This window comes from Chiloscyllium punctatum, chromosome 10 (assembly GCF_047496795.1).
Source record: "Chiloscyllium punctatum isolate Juve2018m chromosome 10, sChiPun1.3, whole genome shotgun sequence".
In the NCBI taxonomy this organism is placed as follows: domain Eukaryota; kingdom Metazoa; phylum Chordata; class Chondrichthyes; order Orectolobiformes; family Hemiscylliidae; genus Chiloscyllium; species Chiloscyllium punctatum.
This window is the reverse complement of record NC_092748.1, coordinates 9,406,923-9,430,742: the sequence shown is the minus strand read 5'-3', so window position 1 is coordinate 9,430,742 and position 23,820 is coordinate 9,406,923. Positions and strand designations below refer to the sequence as shown.

At 54.1% G+C, this 23,820-nt stretch overlaps 1 protein-coding gene across 3 annotated transcripts in view; it reads right to left on the bottom strand.

Annotated features, from left to right (window-relative positions):
* Positions 1-23,820, bottom strand: part of col18a1a (collagen type XVIII alpha 1 chain a) — a 303,852-nt gene that overhangs the window by 87,844 nt on the left and 192,188 nt on the right. For all 3 annotated transcript variants that reach the window (XM_072578489.1, XM_072578488.1, XM_072578487.1), the window contains 5 exons: positions 12,625-12,754; positions 4,537-4,616; positions 3,211-3,237; positions 1,943-2,143; positions 1,070-1,096 (listed from right to left, as the gene is read on the bottom strand). In XM_072578489.1, the coding sequence (XP_072434590.1) occupies positions 1,070-1,096; positions 1,943-2,143; positions 3,211-3,237; positions 4,537-4,616; positions 12,625-12,754 (465 nt within the window). The remainder of the gene's footprint in view (positions 1-1,069; positions 1,097-1,942; positions 2,144-3,210; positions 3,238-4,536; positions 4,617-12,624; positions 12,755-23,820) is intronic.

Below are 23,820 nucleotides of genomic sequence, written 5' to 3'. Positions count from 1 at the left end.
AACCTGTTGGACTCTAACTTGATGTTGTGTGATTTTTAACTTTGTCCACCCCAGTCCAACACCGGCATCTCCAAATCACAAATAACATGGACACCTTTACTGGGAAACTGGATAAACGCGGGAGAAATGACTCAGAGGTGACATTTGGATGAAGAGGAGTGGGAGCAGACTTGTTTGGAGTGTAATCACCCTTAGGATCAAGGGGAGGCCATTCGGCCTCTTGACCCCGTTCTACCATTCCCTGAGATCACAGCTGACCTGATTATTCTCCATTCTCCCTTACCCCCTGTTAACCTTTCACCCTTCCTTGGGCTAACAAGAATCTGTCTCCCTCAGCCTTAAAAATATTCAAGGTCTCTGCTCCTGCTGCCTTTTGGGAAAGACAGAATTCCAAAGACTTAGGACTCTCCATGAGGAAAAGTTACTCCTCATCCCTGCACAAACTGGTTTGGCTGTCTGTGCTGCAATTCTTTCCAAACTTTCATTTCTACTGGTGTTACGAAGCAAGATTTGTGTAATCAGAACTTACCTGCATTGGAATCAGGATTAATTAAGAGCGATCTCAGGGGAGAATCACAATGCCGGGGTAGACAGTGCGAGATTAAGGGAGATGGTCGTCATGTCACTGTGACTGGTAATCCAGAGAGCCAGGTTAATGCCCGAGGGAAACCGGTTCAAATCCCACCAGTCCTTGTGGAATTTAAAGTCGGTTGGTAAATTTGTGGAATTGCGAACCTGTCTCCGAAGTGGTGACTATGACAACCAACCCTCGACTGAAGGAAATCCACCACCTTCACCTGATGGAGCACCCATGACTCCTGACCCACATGGGGACACTCCATCACCGAAGGAGAAACCCTTGTGGAGGTGAAGGGGCTCACACGTTTGGGGACGAGCGAAGGAGGAGGGAATTCCCCGGCTTAGGAATGACCGATCTGAGCAGTCGCCAATGGTTTCCCCCCCCCCTCTTCCCTGTAAACAATTGAACGCCCCTTACCCAGGAGTCTGGTCAATTACCAAACATGAGCTCCCAACAAGGTATCCAAAAATAAAATAATCAGCCGCTCACCCTCTTGCCGTCTTCGCCAGGATCACCCTGTAGGTAAGGATGACACAGGATGTTATAACAGTGTTAATGGACAGTAGAGATACACCAGATCTTCATCCCTCTTTGAACAGAGGGGGATGGACACCAGATACAGGAGGGACACATTATTGACTGTTCTCAACTCGGAATGACATCGGAATTGGACAAGGTCATATCAGACCCTTTAATCATGTAGAATCATAGACTCCCTGTGGTGTGGAAGGATGCCATTTGGCTCGTCAAGGCCACACTGACCCTCTGAGAAGCATCCCACCCAGACTCAACCCTCTACACCCTATCCCTGTAACCCTGCATTTCCCATGGCTAACCCACCCAGCCTGCACATCCCTGGACATTACAGGCAATTTAGCATGGCCAGTTCACCTGACCTGCTCAGGTTTGGACTGTGGGAGGGGACTGGAGCACCTGGAGGAAACCCACAAAGACATGGGGAGAACGTGCAAACCCCAGATAGAGAATCACCCGAGGCGGGAATCGAACCTGGGTCCCTGGGGCTGGGAGGCAGCAGGGCTAACCACTGTGCCAGCCTGCTGCCCATTCGAGTCACAGGGAGAAAGGGGTCGGTTGAATGAAGCTGGGCAGTAAAAGCTTTCGTGTCGAACCAGCTCGGTCTTGAGGGGAACCCTGCCCTGTTTGAAAGCTCTCCAATACCACCGCCACCGCCCCGCCCCCACCCCCCCCCTTTAGTCAATGCCAACGCCCATGACCCCTCTGGGCAAGGTTCACGTGCACAGGCTGCTTTTTATTTTGGATGGAGCCAGTAAAATCTCATAAGGGGGCGATGCCCCAAACCGTACGGGGCGGGGGTCGAGGGGGCAAATCCTGACCACTCACCGGCTCTCCGTCTCTCCCGGGGGGTCCGGGAGGTCCCTGCGGTCCGGGAGGTCCTTCCACACCGACCACACGCTCCACTGCCACTCCGTCACCACGTTCCCGCACTGTGGTAGCGGTGGATCCCGGAGGACCCGGCGGGCCCTGGATCCCAGGGGATCCTTTCTCTCCTTTCGGACCGCGGTACCCGAATCCGGCGGTGCCCTGACCGGAGGGGGAAGGGGAAGACGAGGAACGTGAGACCCGCGGTGTAGCCCATCGCCTCGCCCTTCACCCCGACAGACTCATCTGGGTACAATGTTGGTCTCCCCTCCCCCGGGCTCCTCATCAAACTCAACCCAGGGATTCCACATCCTATGGGATTTAACGGCTGCAGTGGGGGAAGATCAGGAGGTGGGAATTGGAGGTTCCTCGCTGGGGGACTTGGTAACTTCAGTACAAAGCTGGGAGCACAGAGGGGAGTGGACACAGGGATTGGTTGCCTGCGAGGACACGGGCTTCAGGGATTGGACGGTCTGCCGATCTGGGCAGGACCTGCCAGGGATTGGTTGAGCCACTGCTCCAGGAACTGAACGGCTTCTGCCAACTAACAGGTCAAAGGTCATCGACATGCCGGGGTCGGGGGGGAGGGGGGGGAGCCAGAAACAAAAACAGACCTTCGCACCCAAACCCGAACGGGCTCCTGTATTAAACACATCGACTGATCCCATCCAGGGAGTTTGGTCATGCTGTCTCAGCGCCAGCCCCTGGTGGAACATGGCCCCTTCTGACAGTCCGGGTCAGCGAGAGAACATTCCGGATCATCGGTCGGAGCAGACTGAGGGAGCTCAACCCCTCAGCAGAGTAGACTGTGGGACATCAGTGACTGGCTACATCTCCCTCAGGGAGGGAGTCTCTCTCTCTCTCTCTCTGTTTCTCTCTTTGTCCATCAAACTGATAGCACAGACAGAGAGAGACTCCTTCGTCCGTTGGGGGAGGGTTCCCGCGATATTAATGGCAACAAAACAAGATGGGAAAGTTTTGCTTTTAAAATGCAGTGAGTGACTGTGATACGAAATACAGGGCAGTGGGAGCGGGTTGATCAGAAACTTCAAAAGGGGGACTGGAACTATTATTGGAAAAGAGAAATTTGCAGCACTCTGTGGAAGGAGCCAGTGGATGGGTGGGGCGGAGGGTAGGAGCAATTGGACTCTGCCTTCAGTGGGCCGAATGGTGTTCTCTTGTGCTGAGGGTTACTGTGAGGTTGAAAGACCGTTCTGGATATACCATACCTTTTCACCCGGATCACCTTTGTCACCCTGTGGGGGGGAACATACAAACATAAAAAAAACACGTTAGGACACAAGAGGGACAATCTGAAAGGTGCCAGGTCTCGCAATACTTCATTCAACCTGGATCCCTGGCTCACAGAGACAGAACTCTAACTAAACGTTCCCAATTACCACCGCCCCGGTCACAGCAAAACAAAACATCACATTTCAGGGCACGGAGGTTTCGCCAGGACAAAGCTAACCCTTGGTGCAATTTCTCTGCACCACTTCTGAAGCTACACACCACTTCCTCCGGGGTGCTTTCCCGGCTTTCGGGCCTTCTCCAGGCCTCAACACCAACCGTACGTTGAACAGAGGCGGTCGGAATGACGAGGGGTTTTCATGGGGTCAACGAGGGCAAACTGTTTCCATTGGCAGGAGGGCGTCAGTAACCAGAGGGACACAGGGCCTAAGAACCTGAGGTGGGGATGAGGAGAATATTTTTATAGGTGGTGAGTGTGGAACGGGCTGATGAGAGGACAATGGAAACAGATTCATTGAAGGCGAAATTCGGGCCTAGACTGAAAGGGAAAGAGTTGAAGTTAGCTCTTTCAAACAGTCAGCACAGGTGCAACGGGCAGAGTAGCCAGCTAAGAGACACCATGATTTCCTGTTTTGATTGTCCCACATAGCGATCGAGTCCACTGGACTTCTCATCAAAGCACCAGAGAGCTGGAAGACCCTTAGGTACTGCTGTAGGCCTACATTTCAGGCCTGGTAGTGAAGCGCAGGCTCTGAAGAGACTGGAATGTTGGGGGTCTTCATTAATAAAGCACTCCGTCTGCGAGTGAGGAATGGTGGACAAGTTAGTGGAGTGAAACCGAGGTGAGAGGATGAGAGATTTCTCTACATTTCACTCGCATACTCTCTCTGGAACAGGCCTGGGATTAAGTGCCTGAGTGGAACCAGGTATGATGACTTTCCCAAACGTAGGCGGGGGAGGGGGGGGCAGCAGAGTCTGTTGCTGGTTCTCCAGCTAGACCCCCTGCCACCCTCGCAACATTCACCTTTACAATTCCAATAAACAGTTGACGCCAGTGCGGTTGAGTACGGAGTGACTCTGAAACGGAAACCAACAGTGGGGGGATGTGACTCCTGTCCCGGGCCAGTGTGGTTGCCTCTCGACCGTGCTCTCATGACAGCCCCTCAGTTAGATCAACAAACCATCTCTACCATCAGCTCAATGGGTTAACACCATCTCAGGGCTTCAGTGAGCCCCCTGCACAGACAGTCATTTAGAAACTGATGGGTGGCAGCCTTTTCCAGGTAGGCCCGGTTCACACCTACCTTCTCTCCTTTGATGACTGTACCAAAACCAGCTCCACTCTCTCCTTTCGGCCCACTGTAAACCTCCTCTCCCACCGAGCCTGTGAAGGGACCAGAGAAAAACTGGTCACAAGGCTGCCTTTGTTTGACTCCTGGCAATTTTTAAGAATAGAATCCCTACCATGTGGAAACAGGCCTTTCAGACGAACAAGTCCACACCGACCCTCTGAAGAGTAACCCACCCAGACCCATTTCCCCCTATCCTATATTTACCCCTGACTAATGCACCTAACCTACACATCCATGAACACTGTGGGCAATTTAGCACAGCCAGTTCACCTGACCAGCACATCTTTGGATTGTGGGAGGAAATCGGAGCAAACCCACACAGACACAGGGTGAATGTGCAAACTCCACACAGACAGTCGCCTGAGGCTGGAATTGAACTCAGGTCCCTGGTGCTGTGAGGCAGCAGTGTTAACCATTGAGCCACCATGCCACCAGCGACAAAGCGCCGGCTGTACCACCTTCACTCGGTGAGTCATTGTCTTGGCTGACCCTGGCCTGTCCATTCAGGACCATGTCTCCAGGATCAATGGCAGTGCGGCAGCCCACACAGTGTCAGCCTCCAGTCCAGGCCCACGTTCTCTCCAGATTTAACCTCAGGATCGAGAGCTGCAGTAAACAACCCTCCACCCCCTCGAGACTGCTCTGCTGTTCGGGGGCTGATCCTCAGCTTCGAAACCGCTCCCTCCCATTCCCCATGGTGCCAAGAGACCCCCAGGTCTGTCCATGCCAGTCTTGTACACACACACACACAGCGCCAATCACACACACACGCACACACACAGCCTACACACACACACACACACACTCTCTCTCACTCTCTCTCCGGTGGAATATCCATATCTCTGCGCTGGGGGGGGGGGAGGGGTAGGGAGGGGAGAATTCCAGAGGCTCATGAGCTTTGAGCAGAGGAAGGTCTCCCCGTATCACTCCTAAAGCCCTTTATCCCGAGCCAACGTGTCCTGGCTCGGGAAGGAGGTGGGGTCAGATGGGATCTCATCTCCTTCTCCTGAACTCTGGAGAACATTGGCCTAACATACTCAGTTTCCTGTCATCAAAACTGCCACCCACCCCGGCCCTCCCCAAACCCCGGCCCTCCCCAAACCCCGGCCTCCCCAAACCCTGGCCCTCCCCAAACCCCGCCCTCCCCAAACCCTGGCCCTCCCAAACCCCGGCCTCCCCAAACCCCGGCCCTCCCCAAACCCCGGCCCTCCCCAAACCCCGGCCCTCCCCAAACCCCGGCCCTCCCCAAACCCCGGCCTCCCCAAACCCCGGCCTCCCCAAACCCCGGCCTCCCCAAACCCCGGCCTCCCCAAACCCCGGCCCTCCCCAAACCCCGGCCCTCCCCAAACCCTGGCCCTCCCAAACCCTGGCCCTAATCGAGCAGATAATGGCTGCACACCCTCCAATGTGGGTATGTGGTTGTGGAGAGTAAGGCCGCACCAGGATTCCAGATGTGGTCACACTGTGCCATTATCTTCACTCCTGTACTCCAAATCTCCCGGAGTAAAGGCCAGTGTCTCTCTCCCCCTACAACATGATTCCATTCTCATCGGCATGAGCTCACTGACCTATCCTTACCCCAAGTCCCATCAAGCTCTCGCACCCTCTTCCTGCTGGTCCGATGCCTGTTTCAGAGGCCCCCTCTTCTCAGCTGGACGCAGGGTCTACTGCATGTTCTCTCTTCCAGATGAGGCCTAGGAGTGGGGGGGAGGCCTACTGGCCCAACACTGACACCCACAGATGAGCTGCCCAGCATGGCCTCGCTGCTGGTGGGCTGCTGCTGTGTGCTGACCGGCCAACATCGCCACGGTGCCGATAATTCAAAAGGCAGTGCATCATGGTCATGGAGTGCTTTTTTGGGTGGTGGGGGTGGGGGGGGTCGTTCTGAGGGCGGGGCTAGGTGCTATGCAAATGCACCTCCTCACCATCTTTCCCAACTGAGGAGGAGCTTTCCCGTCACAGAGAGGTGGGATTCGGCTGAGAGACACGAGGAAGACGGGGGGGGGGGGGGTGGGGGTGTAGACAGCAGGAAAGAAACCGACAGAGATCAAGGGCAGGGTGAATTCGGAAGAGGGGTGCCCAGTGGGAAGACACTAGGCCAGACGTGACCCGGGGAGGGGGTCATCCCTGTCATGGGAGACCAGTGCCCTGAATGGGATCTGCCCAGACTGGCCAGCAGCTAACTCAACATGTCCCAACTCTGATCTGGAGGTGCCGGTGTTGGACTGGGGTGTACAGAGTTAAAAAAACCACACAACACCAGGTTATAGTCCAACAGGTTTAATTGGAAGCACACTAGCTTTCGGAATGCTGCTCTTTCAACACAACCACCTGATGAAGGAGCAGCGCTACGAAAGCTAGTGCTTCCAAATAAACCTGTTGGACTATAACCTGGTGTTGTCTGATTTTTAACTTTGTCCCAGCTCTCTGTGTTATTTATATTCCGCACTCCCCAGTCCAGAGCAACAATGCAGAAAACCATTAAATCCAACAGCACAAGTAATAGTTAAACATTGGAGCTTTTCTAAGTTCCTCACCCACTCTGATTGATGTTTACACTCACACAGGAGAACCCTCGCTTCCTGAGATGCTGTTTGCCTGCCCTGCACTTTGGTCTTCCACCACAAGAGGGTACTGCAGTCCCACAGAGCAGCTCGAGAAAGGGTTCAAATCCCATCCACCAGCCAAGAGACGAAGTGTCAGCTACCTGTAACCTTCCAGCATGACCTTTCTCTCAGTATGCCACACAGTGTGAACCTCTTTCCAAATCTGCCCTAGAGCTGGCTTACTTCCCATTAACATACCTGCATCAACAATACTAGCAGCATCAACAGAAAGTCCCGCTTTGAATTATTTCACTAAGTTCCATATCATTTCACTGAGTAATATTTTAAAGACAAAATCACTGCAGAAATGTAAGGACTGACAGTGCAGCACTCACTCAGCACTGACCCTCCAACAGTGCGGCACTCCCTCAGCACTGACCCTCCAACAGTGCGGCACTCCCTCAGCACTGACCCTCCAACAGTGCGGCACTCCCTCAGCACTGACCCTCCAACAGTGCGGCACTCCCTCAGCACTGACCCTCCGACAGTGCGGCACTCCCTCAGCACTGACCCTCCAACAGTGCGGCACTCCCTCAGCACTGACCCTCTGACAGTGCCCACTCCCTCAGCACTGACCCTCCAACAGTGCGGCACTCCCTCAGCACTGACCCTCCAACAGTGCGGCACTCCCTCAGTACTGACCCTCCGACAGTGCATCACTCCCTCAGCACTGACCCTCCGACAGTGTAACATTCCCTCAGCACTGACCTTCCGACAGTGTAACACTCCCTCAGCACTGACCCTCCGACAGTGTAACATTCCCTCAGGACTGGCCCTCCAACAGTGCGGCACTCCCTCAGCACTGACCCTCCGACAGTGTATCACTCCCTCAGCACTGACCCTCCGACAGTGCGGCGCTCCCTCAGCACTGACCCTCCGACAGTGCGGCACTCCCTCAGCACTGACCCTCCGACAGTGTAACATTCCCTCAGGACTGACCCTCCGACAGTGCGGCACTCCCTCAGCACTGACCCTCCGACAGTGTAATATTTCCTCAGGACTCACCCTCCGACAGTGTAACATTCCCTCAGCACTGACCCTCCGACAGTGTAACATTCCCTCAGGACTCACCCTCCGACAGTGTAACATTCCCTCAGGACTGACCCTCTGACAGTGCGGCACTCCCTCAGCACTGACTCTCTGACAGTGCGGCACTCCCTCAGCACTGACCCTCCGACAGTGCGACACTCCCTCAGCACTGACCCTCCGAGAGTGCGACACTCCCTCAGCACTGACCTTCCGACAGTGCGACACTCCCTCAGCACTGACCCTCCGACAGTGCAGCACTCCCTCAGTACTGACCCTCTGACAGTGCAGCACTCCCTCAGTACTGACCCTCTGACAGTGCAGCACTCCCTCAGTACTGACCCTCTGACAGTGCAGCACTCCCTCAGTATTGACCCTCCGACAGTGCATCACTCCCTCAGCACTGACCCTCCGACAGTGCATCACTCCCTCAGCACTGACCCTCCGACAGTGCATCACTCCCTCAGCACTGACCCTCCAACAGTGTAATATTCCCTCAGTACTGACCCTCCGACAGTGCGGCACTCCCTCAGCACTGACCCTCCGACAGTGTAACATTCCCTCAGCACTGACCCACTGACAGTGTAACATTCCCTCAGGACTGACCCTCCAACAGTGCGGCACTCCCTCAGTACTGACCCTCCGACAGTGTAATATTTCCTCAGGACTGACCCTCCGACAGTGTAACATTCCCTCAGCACTGACCCTCCGACAGTGTAACATTCCCTCAGCACTGACCCTCCGACAGTGTAACATTCCCTCAGGACTCACCCTCCGACAGTGTAACATTCCCTCAGGACTGACCCTCCGTCAGTGCCCACTCCCTCAGCACTGACTCTCCGACAGTGCGGCATCCCTCAGTACTGACACTCCGACAGTGCGGCATCCCTCAGTACTGACGCTCCGACAGTGTAACATTCCCTCAGTACTGACCCTCCGACAGTGTAACATTCCCTCGGTACTGACCCTCCGTCAGTGCCCACTCCCTCAGCACTGACTCTCCGGCAGTGCGACACTCCCTCAGGACTGACCCTCTGACAGTGCGGCACTCCCTCAGCACTGACTCTCTGACAGTGCGGCACTCCCTCAGCACTGACCCTCCGACAGTGCGACACTCCCTCAGCACTGACCCTCCGACAGTGCGACACTCCCTCAGCACTGACCTTCCGACAGTGCGACACTCCCTCAGCACTGACCCTCCAAAAGCGCAGCATTCCCTCAGTACTGACCCTGTGACAGTGCGACACTCCCTCAGCACTGACCCTCCAACAACGTGGCGTCGCCTCAGCACTGACCCTCTGATGGTGCAGCACACCCTCAGCACTGACCCTCTGACAGTGCGGCGCTCCCTCAGCACTGACCTTCTGACAGTGCGGCGCTCCCTCAGCACTGACCCTCCGACAGTGCGGCACTCCCTAAGCACTGACCCTCCGACAGTGCAGCACTCCCTCAGCACTGACCCTCTGACAGTGCGGCGCTCCCTCAGCACTGACCCCCCCCGACAGTGCGGTATTCCATCAGCACTGACCCTCCGACAGTGCGGCGCTCCCTCAGCACTGACCCTCCGACAGTGCGGCGCTCCATCAGCACTGACCCTCCAACAGTGCGGCGCTCCCTCAGCACTGACCCTCCGACAGTGCCCGTTCCCTAAGCACTGACTCCCAGACAGTGCGGCACTCCCTCAGCACTGACCATCCGACAGTGCAGCACTCCCTCAGCACTGACCCTCCGACAGTGCAGCACTCCCTCAGCACTGACCCTCCGACAGTGCAGCACTCCCTCAGCACTGACCCTCCGACAGTGCAGCACTCCCTCAGCACTGACCCTCCGACAGTGCGGCGCTCCCTCAGCACTGACCCCCCGACAGTGCGGTATTCCATCAGCACTGACCCTCCGACAGTACAGCACTACCTCAGCACTGACCCTCCGACAGTGCAGCACTCCCTCAGCACTGACCCTCCGACAGTGCGGCGCTCCCTCAGCACTGACCCCCCAACAGCGCGGTATTCCATCAGCACTGACCCTCCGACAGTGCGGCGCTCCATCAGCACTGACCCTCCGACAGTGCGGCGCTCCCTCAGCACTGACCCCCCGACAGTGCGGTATTCCATCAGCACTGACCCTCCGACAGTGCGGCGCTCCATCAGCACTGACCCTCCAACAGTGCCCACTCCCTCAGCACTGACCCTCCGACAGTGCGGCGCTCCCTCAGCACTGACCCTCCGACAGTGCGGCACTCCCTCAGCACTGACCCTCCGACAGTGCGGCGCTCCCTCAGCACTGACCCTCCGACAGTGCAGCACTCCCTCAGCACTGACTCCCAGATAGTGTGGCACTCCCTCAGCACTGACCCTCCAACAGTGCAGCACTCCCTCAGCACTGACCCTCCGACAGTGCAGCACTCCCTCAGCACTGACCCTCCGTCAGTGCAGCACTCCCTCAGCACTGACCCTCCGACAGTGCGGCGCTCCCTCAGCACTGACCCCCCGACAGTGCGGTATTCCATCAGCACTGACCCTTCAACTGTGCAGCACTCCCTCAGCACTGACCCTCCGATAGTGCAGCACTCCCTCAGCACTGACCCTCCGACAGTGCGGCGCTCCCTCAGCACTGACCCCCCGACAGTGCGGTATTCCATCAGCACTGACCCTCCGACAGTGCGGCGCACCATCAGCACTGACCCTCCAACAGTGCCCACTCCCTCAGCACTGACCCTCCGACAGTGCGGCGCTCCCTCAGCACTGACCCCCAGACAGTGCGGCACTCCCTCAGCACTGACCCTCCGACAGTGCGGCACTCCCTCAGCACTGACCCTCCGACAGTGCGGTACTCCCTCGGCACTGACCCCCAGACAGTGCGGCGCTCCCTCAGCACTGACCCTCTGACAGTGCGGCACTCCCTCAGCGCTGACCCTCTGACAGTGCGGCACTCCCTCAGCGCTGACCCTCCAACAGTGCAGCGCTCCATCAGCACTGACCCTCCGACAGTGCGGCCCTCCCTCAGCACTGACCCTCTGACAGTGCGGCACTCCCTCAGCACTGACCCTCCGACAGTGCGGTGCTCCATCAGCACTGACCCTCCGACAGTGCGGTGCTCCATCAGCACTGACCCTCCGACAGTGCGGCGCTCCCTCAGCACTGACCCTCCGACAGTGCGGTGTTCCCTCGGTGCTGACCCTCCAACAGTACGGCACCCCCTCAGCACTGACCCTCCAACAGTGCGGCACTCCATCAGCACTGACCCTCCGACAGTGCGGCGCTCCCTCAGCACTGACCCTCCGACAGTGCGGTGTTCCCTCGGTGCTGACCCTCCAACAGTACGGCACTCCCTCAGCGCTGACCCTCCAACAGTGCAGCGCTCCATCAGCACTGACCCTCCGACAGTGCGGCCCTCCCTCAGCACTGACCCTCTGACAGTGCGGCACTCCCTCAGCACTGACCCTCCGACAGTGCGGTGCTCCATCAGCACTGACCCTCCGACAGTGCGGTGCTCCATCAGCACTGACCCTCCGACAGTGCGGCGCTCCCTCAGCACTGACCCTCCGACAGTGCGGTGTTCCCTCGGTGCTGACCCTCCAACAGTACGGCACTCCCTCAGCACTGACCCTCTGACAACGTGGTGCTCCTTCAGCACTGTCCCTCTGACAGTGAGGTACTCCCTCGGCACTGACCCCCAGACAGTGCGGCGTTCCCTCGGTGCTGACCCTCCGACAGTACGGCACCCCCTCAGCACTGACCCTCCAACAGTACGGCACCCCCTCAGCACTGACCCTCCAACAGTGTAACACTGTCTCAGGACTGACCGTCCCACAGTGCAGCACTCCCTCAGTACTGACCCTCTGACAGTGCAGCACTCCCTCAGTATTGACCCTCTGACAGTGCAGCACTCCCTCAGTACTGACCCTCTGACAATGCAGCACTCTTTCATTACTGACCTATGACAGTGTAGCACTCCCCTCAGTACTGACTGTCCGATAACGCAGCGCTCCCACTGCACTGACCCTCTGACAGCATGGTACTCCCTTGGCACTGATCCCCAGACAGTGTGGCGTTCCCTTGGTGCTGACCCTCAAATAGTGTGGCCAACCCCTCAGCACTGACCCTGTGACAGTGTGGCACTCCCTCGGTACTGACATTTTGATAGTATGGCACTCCTTCGGCACAGACCCTCTGGCAGTGCGGCAATCCCTCTGTGCTGACCCCCCGACAGTGTGGCACACCCTCGGCATTGTCCCTCAGATATTCCACTTGTCAGAGCTGTATGGGGAGCGGGAGGGATGGGTGAGCGAGGGGGTGATGGGTTGAAGTGGATTCTGGGGCTGTGATGGAGCCACCCACTGCGACAGACTGAAATGAGAATGAGGTTGTAGAAGGGGAACTGTGTCTGGAATCCAGTGATGAACCCCTACCTCTGTCTGTTCCTGAGACCTGTATCCGTCTGCTCCCCTCCTCAACTGGTCTGGTGTGCTGTCGTTCGATAGTGAGGGGAGGGGGCCGCACTGGTGTGTGTTCTGGGAGATGATGCATAGGAGGTGTCACCTGTAAATAAAGCAGAGTTTGTTCAAGAAGCGAGTTTCTATCGAAGGATACCAAAAAGGGAGTTGGCAAGTGGCTCCACAGTGCAATGTCTGAACCACTTTCTTTCTCTGGTGTAACTGTCAATCCCAAATACAACATCTCCAAAATGTAATACCATCCACAGCATTTACTCCAGCAACTGAAAGGGAGGAGAGGATAGAGAGGGGAAGGAGATACAGCGGGAAAGCTCAGAGGGGCAATGAGAAGGAAGGAGCAAAGAGAAGATACTTGGACTCAGCAGGTGCATGTGTTGGGTAAGAAGGCATTTTAATCTCTAATTTATGCAAAGCCAATTTTGTGTAATTTAGACTGTAATTTGTAGTTGGTATTGCAGTTTAAAATTCCATCACTGTGAGCCTTCAATGGGTTGATTTTGGTGGGTACGTTGAAACAGCAGCCCAGTTAAGAAGTGACAATCACTGGATTCTCAGTAACTAACTCAGATTGGCCTTTTGTGTGCGGAGCACATATAAATAGCCAGCTTAGTGTGACTTAGCATTGGAGTGTGACTTACAATGGAGTGCTCGAGTGAAGCATCTTAAGGCATTTAGCAGCAGAGGGAGTGAAGTGAATCAATGCAGCTGATTGATGAATAGGATTGGTGAGTATTTTGAGTCTTCAAAGTAAAAATAAAGCCATTAGTCTGTGTTTTGATCTCTAATGTTTCCCCCTTCTCTTGAAAATAACTTGTTAGATATGAGATTGATAGAGGTACATCAAGAAGGGGAAAATTTAATGAAGTGTTCAGAGTAGGAATTCTGTAAGTGTAAAGGGCAGGGATACCAGAGTGGTTTATTATTTAAATAATTGTGGGCGGCACGGTGGCACAGTGGTTAGCACTGCTGCCTCTCAGCGCCAGAGACCCGGGTTCAATTCCCGCCTCAGGCGACTGACTGTGTGGAGTTTGCACATTCTCCCCGTGTCTGCGTGGGTTTCCTCCGGGTGCTCCGGTTTCCTCCCACAGTCACAAAGATGTGCAGGTCAGGTGTTAGTGTTAGGTAAGGGGTAAATGTAGGGTTATGGGTGGGTTATGCTTCGGCGGGGTGGTGTGGACTTGTTGGGCCGAAGGGCCTGTTTCCATACTGTAAGTAATCTAATCTAATCTAAAATACACTAGATGGTAGGCCGGGTGATGTGTTGCAGCTGTCGCACTTGGGAGCCTCTGAACACCAAGGTTCCCTATGGATCCAATATGATCCATAGGGAACACATCTATAGTCAACATTTACAGCTTGAGCAACGTCAGAGCTGGAATATGACAGTGCACCATGTCAGGGAAGGGCAAAGGTACAAGGACGCTTTGTTCCAGGATGCGGGCACACCTCTGAGATTAGGCAATTCAGTGATCCAGGTCGGGATGGTGTGATTGTCACTGAGACAGGTCAGGGGTCACAAGGAGCCTCCGCCCCCTGGAATGATCCGGCAGTGACAAAGTTCCTGTGCGCTGTGGAGATGAGGGTGTGGACTACATGGAGGATGAGTGCACTGAGCATGACACCGTGGTGCAGGGAGGTATTCAGGTGGGCGATGGAATTAACCGTGTTGGAGTGGCAGGTGAAAACGTCGCTCGCGGGATACATACCGTGCTCTGCAGCTGTCAGTGCAAGTCTGATAGCTGGGTTGGCTGCCTGGGTTAAGGACATCCCCTCTGGGCTGGAGGGCAACTCGGACAGGGAGGGCAGGCATCCAAGTTGCTACCAGTAACATTGAAAGGACTGGAAAGGAAGCTCTGCTGAAAAGTTTCAAACAGCTAGGAGCGACAGAACTGTCGGGTTTGAGGGATCCTTGTGCACGACTCGCAAAACGTTAGCATACACACTCCGCAAGTTTGAGGGAAGGCAGGTGGATATTTCAAAGGGGATGAAATACAAAACTATGGAGGTCTTATACAAGGCACTAGTCAGACCGAGGCTAGGATAAAGTGAACAGGTTTAGTTCCCTTACCTAAGGAAAGGTATACTGACAGTGGAGGCAGTGCCAACAAGCGTGGTGCTGGAAAAGCACAGCCGGTCAGGCAACATCCGAGGAGCTGGGGAGTCAATGTTTCAAGCATTAAGCTCTTCATTAGGATTGACACAGGGAAGCAGGACAGAGAAACTTCACTCTGGAATACGGAGGGACTGTCTTATGAGGACGAGCTGTGTCGGTTGGACTTGTCCTAATTGAAGTTCGGAGGAATGAGAGGTGACCTTATCGAAACGTCTCAGCGGCTTGACAGGGTAGATGCTGAGAGGCGGTCTTCACTCAGAGAGTCGAGCACCGGGGGGCATCATCTCAGCAGAAGGGGTTGTCCACTGAACACAGGGACAAGGGGGAGTTCCCCCTCTCAGGGGGGGAAGTGAATCTGTTGAATTCTCTCCCACAGATGGCTGTTGCGACTGGGTCCTTGAGTATCTCTTAAGGCTGAGATAAACAGGTTTTTAAGTCAGTAAGGGGCATGGGGAAAAGGCAAAGGCCGTGGAGTTGAGGGCAATCAGATCTCATCGAATTGTGGAGCAAATTCAATGGGCCTCGCCTACGTTTCATGGCCTTTTGTCCGATGGGAGAAGGGAAGGAAAGGAAGGGGGATGCGGGAGGCAAGCAGGAAGAAGGGAGTGGTGACAGGGAAGGAGAGACGGAAGGGATTGATGGAGGAAAGGAACAAGGGAAGGGAGGAATGGGGGGAGGGGGGGCAGGGCTGAAGGAAGAATAGAGAAAGGGAGGAGGGAGGGGAGGGAACATGGGCGTTAACGAGGAAAACAGGATTCTCCAAAAGGAATTGGCGTCTGAGTGGAGAAAGCAAATTCCATTTCTATAGCGCCTTCCGACAACAGCACAGCCCAATGCACTTAAACAGAAGAAAGAACCGCAGCTGCCGGAGATCTGAAACAAAAAGAAAGACACAGAAACTGCTGGGCAAACTCAACAAATCGGTGGGTAGGAAGCAGAGTTGAGATTCCAGGCCTGGCGGCTCATCGTCAGTTCGGATGCGATAGTTTCTGAAATGTAAGATGGCAGCCGATTGGTGCAATGTGACAACCATGGGATAATGACAATCAGCTTCAGGTCCGTGGCTTGTACAGTGAACACTAAGCAGGACCCATGAAGAGAACTCCCTGCTCTGAAGAGTACCGCGGGAGCAGCTGGACTGGCTGAAAACCAGGCCCCTGGACAGTGTAGGCCTCATCTTCAGTAAATCGCTGGGAAGAGAGTGTCCATTTAGGTTACATTCCCCATTCTCTGAGAGTCATTCTGAAACCCATCACCTTTGAAGCCACTGATAGACAATCGACGCAAAGGAGAGGAACCAGGAGAATTGAGCTGAGTTCAAACTCAGGCCTGTCATCTCCTAGCAACCGAGAGTTATGCGATCTGGGCTGGCAGTGACTGAACAGCACAATCCACACTTTGAACTGACTTGGGTCAAGTGGTTCATTCAGCCTCAAAGCAGGACATTGTCCCTTGGAATGTGGATGTGGGACTGGATTTAAACAGGCCTTTGTTTTCGAGCTGTGGAGACAGGTGGATATCATAAAAGCCGCACTGTGGGCCCCACTGCACTTAACCCCATTCATCGACTCCACCTTCGCGCCCCCGAGTTAGTTTCCTCATTTGAACCCTTGCACGCACTCCATTTCCTTTATCGTGGTCGCCAACACGGTCAGTGAGTATCAAAGACGAATTTGTAACCAGGAGGAACAGCCAAATGCTGGAGGTCTGATAGCCTACAGGGCAAGGTGCCCAGCGGGTCAGGCAGCAGCCGCGCGGGCAGGGACAAAGAGATCTCGGCCTGGACCTTCACCAAGTGGCAACTACTCTGTGGCGCACAGGGCCTGATTCCAAGGTTCCTGGCGGCCCTTTGGCATGGGATGAGGGTCAAAGTGGCAAAGTGATGTGGGAGAGGAAGTGACTAGGGGTGGGGGGGAAGGGGTTGGCACTGAAGGTAGACAGAGTCATGATGGGGGAGGTGGGGTGTTAGGTAGAGGGGTGAAGGCTTCTAACACATCTGGGAAGAATGTCAGAGACCTGAGAAACGGACCTTGTCACCAGCCTCACTCATTCACCAGGACAGGCCTACCCAGTGCCTCCGTCCAACCATCCATCCCACCTTCCCCAGACCGAACAGCATGTGTTGGTAACGGATGAACTCTGGCACATTGAGAATTTTCCTGGATCGAGGTACCACCTCGACTGGTGAAGGTCCTGTCCCGATACATCGGGTCAAAACCCCTTCGTCTAAACTGGAATAGCTTAGAGAGATGGGCAGGATTGTAAAGACCAGGGTGGGGATGGCACAGGGGGAAGCAAAGGCACCGTCTATGGCTGGCCAGGGGTCACAAAGAAAGGGGCGATGATGCAAGGCCAGAGCAGATGGCAATGAACAGGAAAAGAATCCCCGAAGCGGTGCTCCCCAGGAGTGATACACGTCAGGAGCAGAAGCAATTACTGACAGAGTAAACACCAGTGAGATTGTGCTCAGAAATTGCTGCATTCTGTGTTGTGTCTGGGTGACTGCCTCTTTGGGGCGCTGTCCCTTACACTCACCAGACCAGTGCAGTGGGCCCTGGGCAGGGATATCACTTACACTCACCAGGCCCAGTGCAGTGGGCCCTAGACAGGGATATCCCTTACACTCACCAGGCCCAGTGCAGTGGGCCATAGACAGGGATATCCCTTACACTCACCAGGCCCAGTGCAGTGGGCCCTGGGCAGGGATATCCCTTACACTCACCAGGCCCAGTGCAGTGGGCCATAGACAGGGATATCCCTTACACTCACCAGGCCCAGTGCAGTGGGCCCTGGGCAGGGATATCCCTTACACTCACCAGGCCCAGTGCAGTGGGCCCTAGACAGGGATATCCCTTACACTCACCAGGCCCAGTGCAGTGGGCCCTGGGCAGGGATATCCCTTACACTCACCAGGCCCAGTGCAGTGGGCCCTGGGCAGGGATATCCCTTACACTCACCAGGCCCAGTGCAGTAGGCCATAGACAGGGATATCCCTTACACTCACCAGGCCCAGTGCAATGGGCCCTAGACAGGGATATCACTTACACTCACCAGGCCCAGTGCAGTGGGCCCTGGGCAGGGATGTCCCTTACACTCACCAGGCCCAGTGCAGTGGGCCCTGGGCAGGGATGTCCCTTACACTCACCAGGCCCAGTGCAGTGGGCCATAGACAGGGATATCACTTACACTCACCAGGCCCAGTGCAGTAGGCCCTAGACAGGGATATCCCTTACACTCACCAGGCCCAGTGCAATGGGCCCTAGACAGGGATATCCCTTACACTCACCAGGCCCAGTGCAGTGGGCCCTGGGCAGGGATATCCCTTACACTCACCAGGCCCAGTGCAGTGGGCCATAGACAGGGATATCCCTTACACTCACCAGGCCCAGTGCAATGGGCCCTAGACAGGGATATCACTTACACTCACCAGGCCCAGTGCAGTGGGCCATAGACAGGGATATCCCTTACACTCACCAGGCTGGTGCAGTGGGCCATAGACAGGGATATCCCTTACACTCACCAGGCCCAGTGCAGTGGGCCCTGGGCAGGGATATCCCTTACACTCACCAGGCCCAGTGCAGTGGGCCCTGGGCAGGGATATCCCTTACACTCACCAGGCCCAGTGCAGTGGGCCCTGGGCAGGGATATCACTTACACTCACCAGGCCCAGTGCAGTGGGCCCTGGGCAGGGATATCACTTACACTCACCAGGCCCAGTGCAGTAGGCCCTAGACAGGGATATCCCTTACACTCACCAGGCCCAGTGCAGTGGGCCCTAGACAGGGATATCCCTTACACTCACCAGGCTGGTGCAGTGGGCCAGAGACAGGGATATCCCTTACACTCACCAGGCTGGTGCAGTGGGCCATAGACAGGGATATCCCTTACACTCACCAGGCCCAGTGCAATGGGCCCTAGACAGGGATATCACTTACACTCACCAGGCCCAGTGCAATGGGCCCTAGACAGGGATATCACTTACACTCACCAGGCCCAGTGCAGTGGGCCATAGACAGGGATATCCCTTACACTCACCAGGCCCAGTGCAGTGGGCCCTAGACAGGGATATCCCTTACACTCACCAGGCCGGTGCAGTGGGCCCTAGACAGGGATATCCCTTCCACTCACCAGGCCGGTGCAGTGGGCCCTAGACAGGGATATCCCTTACACTCACCAGGCCCAGTGCAGTGGGCCCTAGACAGGGATATCACTGTGGGAAGAACATTACAGCCCAACGACCACGAGTCACTGATGTCTCAGAGCATGGTCCCTGTTATCAGGTCGGAAAGGAACTAGCTAGACTGCGCACAGCAAGATCCCACAAGCGGTGATGGGATCGTGCACCTGTTTCAGTCGCTGCTGACTGAGGGATAAATATTGGCCAGGACACCAGGCAGAACTCTCCTCCATGACTCCGAGACGTGGTACCTTTTATCTCCTCAGAAAGAGCAGGCAGAGTCTTGTCTTAACAACTCGTCTGAAAGATAGCACTTCTGACGGACTTGTAGTGCTCCCTGCGTAACGGCCTCAATTCCTTGGAGTGAGACTTGCACTCCTGCCCTTCTGACCTTGGGGTGAGAATACTACCCTCTGAGCCAGAGCCAATACCTGAAGCTGTTGGCAAGGTCCTTTCAGATCTTCTGAGCACATGGAAGGATACTATATAAATGCAAGTTCTTCCATTCTTCATAGAAGTGTGTGGTTGTGTTGAATTTTGCAAGCACGCAGTGCGGTAGCAGGCTTGTGGCCACTAATGCACTGTTAGTCATTAACATTTACCAAGACATTTGCTAAGGTCTGGAATACCATGGGGCTTTCCGAGTGGATACTGCGGAGATGATCACCACCATCTCAGTCCCAAAGTGACGGCAGGTCTGGCATGGGGAATTCACAACCAACTATACTGAGTGTTCCCGGAGAACAGACCAAACATAGGCAACACTTCACATCGCAGAATGAAGGTGCCTCTGCCCTGGCTCTAGCTGCTGTTTATAGAGCTCTGTGCAATGATTTTTGCCAAGTGTGGTGAAACAGAAAAGAAAGGAAGAGTTGCATTTTTGTAGTGCCTTTCACGATCACTGGATATCCCACAGCAAGTCCCAGCTTTCAAAACGTAGTTACTATTCTAAGACATTCAGAAATGTGGCGGCAAATTGGAGCACAGCAAACTCCCACAAACAAGCAATGTGACAGTGAACAGATTTACTGTGTTGTTTTGAGATGGTGATTGAGGGATTAATATTGGCCAGGACAGAAGGACTCCCTACTCTGTTTCAAACATGGGACGGTGATAATGTTGGCACGTACAGTGTATACACAGGTCAGAGTTTGGGGCAGCAGTTACAAGTGGAGGTAAGTATAAAGGTTGCAGAGACCCGAACAGCCTGTAGTACTCTGTACCTTCCATGCAACAAGCTGGAAAGAGAGATATGTCACTTCTGCGTTCATCAGGACCCATGCAAGAATGCCAAACTGCAAACAATCACAACAATTTGCACTACAGGAGAAAAGGGTGTGCCTCGGGGCAGCCGAGAGCTCCTCATTCTTTTCTCAACAGCAAAGCCAAGGCCTTATCCCCTGTGCAAGAAGCAGTTGTGCTTGTTTGAAGTTGTATTGTCTTCAGCCTGATGAGTGCAACAACGTACAAAACTTCAGCAACACGTCCCTCTCTTCAGCAAGATCCAAGCTCTGCATCCCTGATTCTCACCTGGGACAGAGGATTCAGTGAAACCTTGTAGCACCAACTACATCCTTGACTTGGATGGTCGACATTTAAGACCACTGTATCTGTATATTTCTCAAAATATAAATGGGCAACAGGGGTTACAGGAGCAAGTCTAACTCAAACTGGTACAGGGGAAGTGCAATATCTCAGGCTATTTTTAACCACGTGTACAGAAATCCAGACTGCTTTTGTCAGTCGCATCTAATAAATTCCACAGTGCAGACCGCAACACGGCACTTCACAGGACCCAGTGTTGCCCTTATCTGAATTGATACAAACAGTGCCGTTCACACACCGGACAGTTTATAGCGCAGGAGTCCACTCGGCCTCTTGTATCTGTGTTGGCCCTCTACAGGAGCAATTCGCCTTGTCCCACTCCCCTCACCTCCTCTGTCCTGTGCTTTCTGACCTACAACAACCACTGGTTAAGCAGAAAACTCTCATTCCTGTTTTCAAATCCCTTCCTGGGAGATCTCTTCCCTCCACACCATCCCCCCCCCCAACCCCAGCCACCAAGGGATATTTTCCGGTGTCCAGTTGAGCCTGACAGGAATTTTGCACGTCCCAATGCGGTCAGCTCTGATTTCTCTAACGTCTATAGAGAAAATAGGCCCAGTTTGCTCAGTCCCTCCCGAGGAGACAATCTAGCCATTGCAGTCCGCTAAAGCCTTTACTGTAATCCCTCTACGGCAGGCACAGAGAGAGAGAGAGAGAGAGGGAGAGAGAGAGGGAGGGAGGGCAGGCACAGAGAGAGAGAGAGAGAGGGAGAGAGAGAGAGGGCAGGCACAGAGAGAGAGGGAGAGAGGGAGAGAGAGAGGGCAGGCACAGAGAGAGAGAGAGAGAGAGGGCAGGCAGAGAGAGAGAGAGAGAGAGAGAGGTCAGGCACAGAGAGAGAGAGAGGCCAGGCACAGAGAGAGAGAGAGAGAGAGAGAGAGGGCAGGCACAGAGAGAGAGAGGGCAGGCACAGAGAGAGAGAGAGAGAGAAAGACATCAACACTTGGGCAGATTCTCAGTCTCTATCAGGGAGAAAGCATCCTTAAGGACAGTGAGGTGGAACTGTGTGCTCTGCCTGTGCATGTGTTTAAAAGAGTGCAGAGAGAAAAGAATTAAAACAGCAGGAGCATTCAGCAAGACTTTCTCATATTAATCTCAATGTCTAATGGAGAAAAATTGAAAACATCTGCAAGTCTATGGAGAGGGGACGATCCAGTGGTTTCATGTGAGGAATCCTCCACACTGGTGATTACATTGGTCACAGCAAATTGCACTTCAGTTTGATTGCACAGGATGAGCTGACCTCTCCACTGGGGCTAATTCAGCTCAGGTTACAGCAATAGTTGTTGTGTTTTCCCACAGCCCAAGAGTGTGGGCAGTAAGTCACATTCATTTCTGTGAAACATTCACTCCCCCAGGGGTGCGTGGGGACTATGGGAAGCTCTGAGTCAATATGCATCCCTTAGGTGAAGAAAAATGATAGCTGTAGTCACGTCTACAGGCTCACGGCACAGAAACAGGCCATTCGGCCCTCACGGCCCATGCTAGTGTCAATGCCGCACAGAGGCCCCCGACCCCAACTCATCCTCTGAACATATCCTTCCTGTCCTTTTTCCCTCGTGTGTTGATCTAACTCGCCTGAAATGTATCTGTGGCATTCACCCCCTTTGGTAGCAAGTTTGCCATTCCCACTACCCCCAGGGGTAAAGAGGTTTCTCCCAATGCCCTCCAAGATCCATGTGGGGCCCACACTCACTGCAGTTTCGGAGGATCACGCTGAAACATAGGAGAGGCTGAGCGGTCTTGAAAAGTGGATGCTGAGAATGTTCCACCTCCCCCCACTAGGGGATCCAGGACTAGGAAGCATGGCTTCAGAGGAGGGGGTCTCCCATGTAAGGCAGAGAGAAGGAGCTGTTTCTCAGTAATGGAGGTTAGGTTGCTGATTATATTTAAGGCAGAGTTAGACAGGGTTTGAATGTAAAAGGGGACTACAAAGAAGTTGGAGTTAAGGACACAATTAGGTCAACCGTGGTCTTATTGTACAACAGAGCAGGTTCGAGAGGCTTATCGGGCTTCGATTTCTTAAATTTTATGATCTACCAATCACTATCTTTCTACCACAAGGGGGAGGCCATGTGTGGAGCATTAAGTAGGTACTGTGAGGGGGTGTAGTACAGTTATCAGAACGACACCAGGCCAAAAAGGTTGTAACTGAGAACAGTTTGCACAGATGACACTTTGAATATAGCAGATTGAAGATTCATTCAGATTAGAGTGGTGCTGGAAAAGCACAGCAGGTCAGGCAGCATCCGAGGAGCAGGAAGAACGATGTTTCGGGCAGAAGCCCTTCATCAGGAATGATGAAGCCCTTTCATTCCTGATGAAGGGCTTTTGCCTGAGACGTCGATTTTCCCTGCTCCTCGGATGCTGCCTGACCTGCTGTGCTTTTCCAGCACCACTCTAATCTGGACTCTGATCTCCAGCATCTGCAGTCTTCACTTTTGCCTGAAGATTCATTCAATTGAGGCAAAACGGGAAACTGTTCCCTCTGGTGGGTGGCAGGCCCAAACAATGGGCAGGACTTTAAACGAGAGCCAATCCACTCTCATCCTCACACAAAGGGGGATGGAGATCTGGAACCCTCCCTTCCAGAACCTGTTGAGGATAGGGGTCAATTGATAATTCCAAACATTGTGATTGAGAGATTGGTGGATAAGGGAACAGAACCAAGCTGGGTATGAAAGAGAAAGTAGATCAATGTGATCTAAGTGAATGGATTTAATGGGCTGAATGGCCTCCTTCTGTTTTTATGTTTCACTGTTAGTGAGGGACTCAGTCAAGCAGCAGAGGCTGATCTCACACATGAAAGGAATTACATTGGAGAAACTGCTTCGGAACGGACTGCCCATAGAAAGGTTTGGAAAGTAAGGAAGAGAAGGGACTCATAATTACACACGATCTTCTCAAACAAAGCAAGTGCTGCACTGCTGAGTATCCAAATTCAATGTCAAACCATGTCCCATGTGCTGTTTTGGGCGGGTTTGACAGGTTACCCCTGGGTCCTTGGCCAAGGTTTATCCCTCAATCAACTGCAGCGTGGCAGATTGTTTGGGCTTTCGTTTCGATGCGTATTTTGGGATCTTGCTGTGCACAAATTGGCAGCCATGTTTCCTACGTTACCACGTGACTTCGAATGTACTTGGTTGGCTTGTAGGCCACTTTGAGATGGTTCTGTGCGAGTGGAAATTGCCACAAACCTGTTCGTTGTGGGATTGCTGTTTAGCTACATCAGCATCAGGGAGTAGCCCAAGGGAAGAGG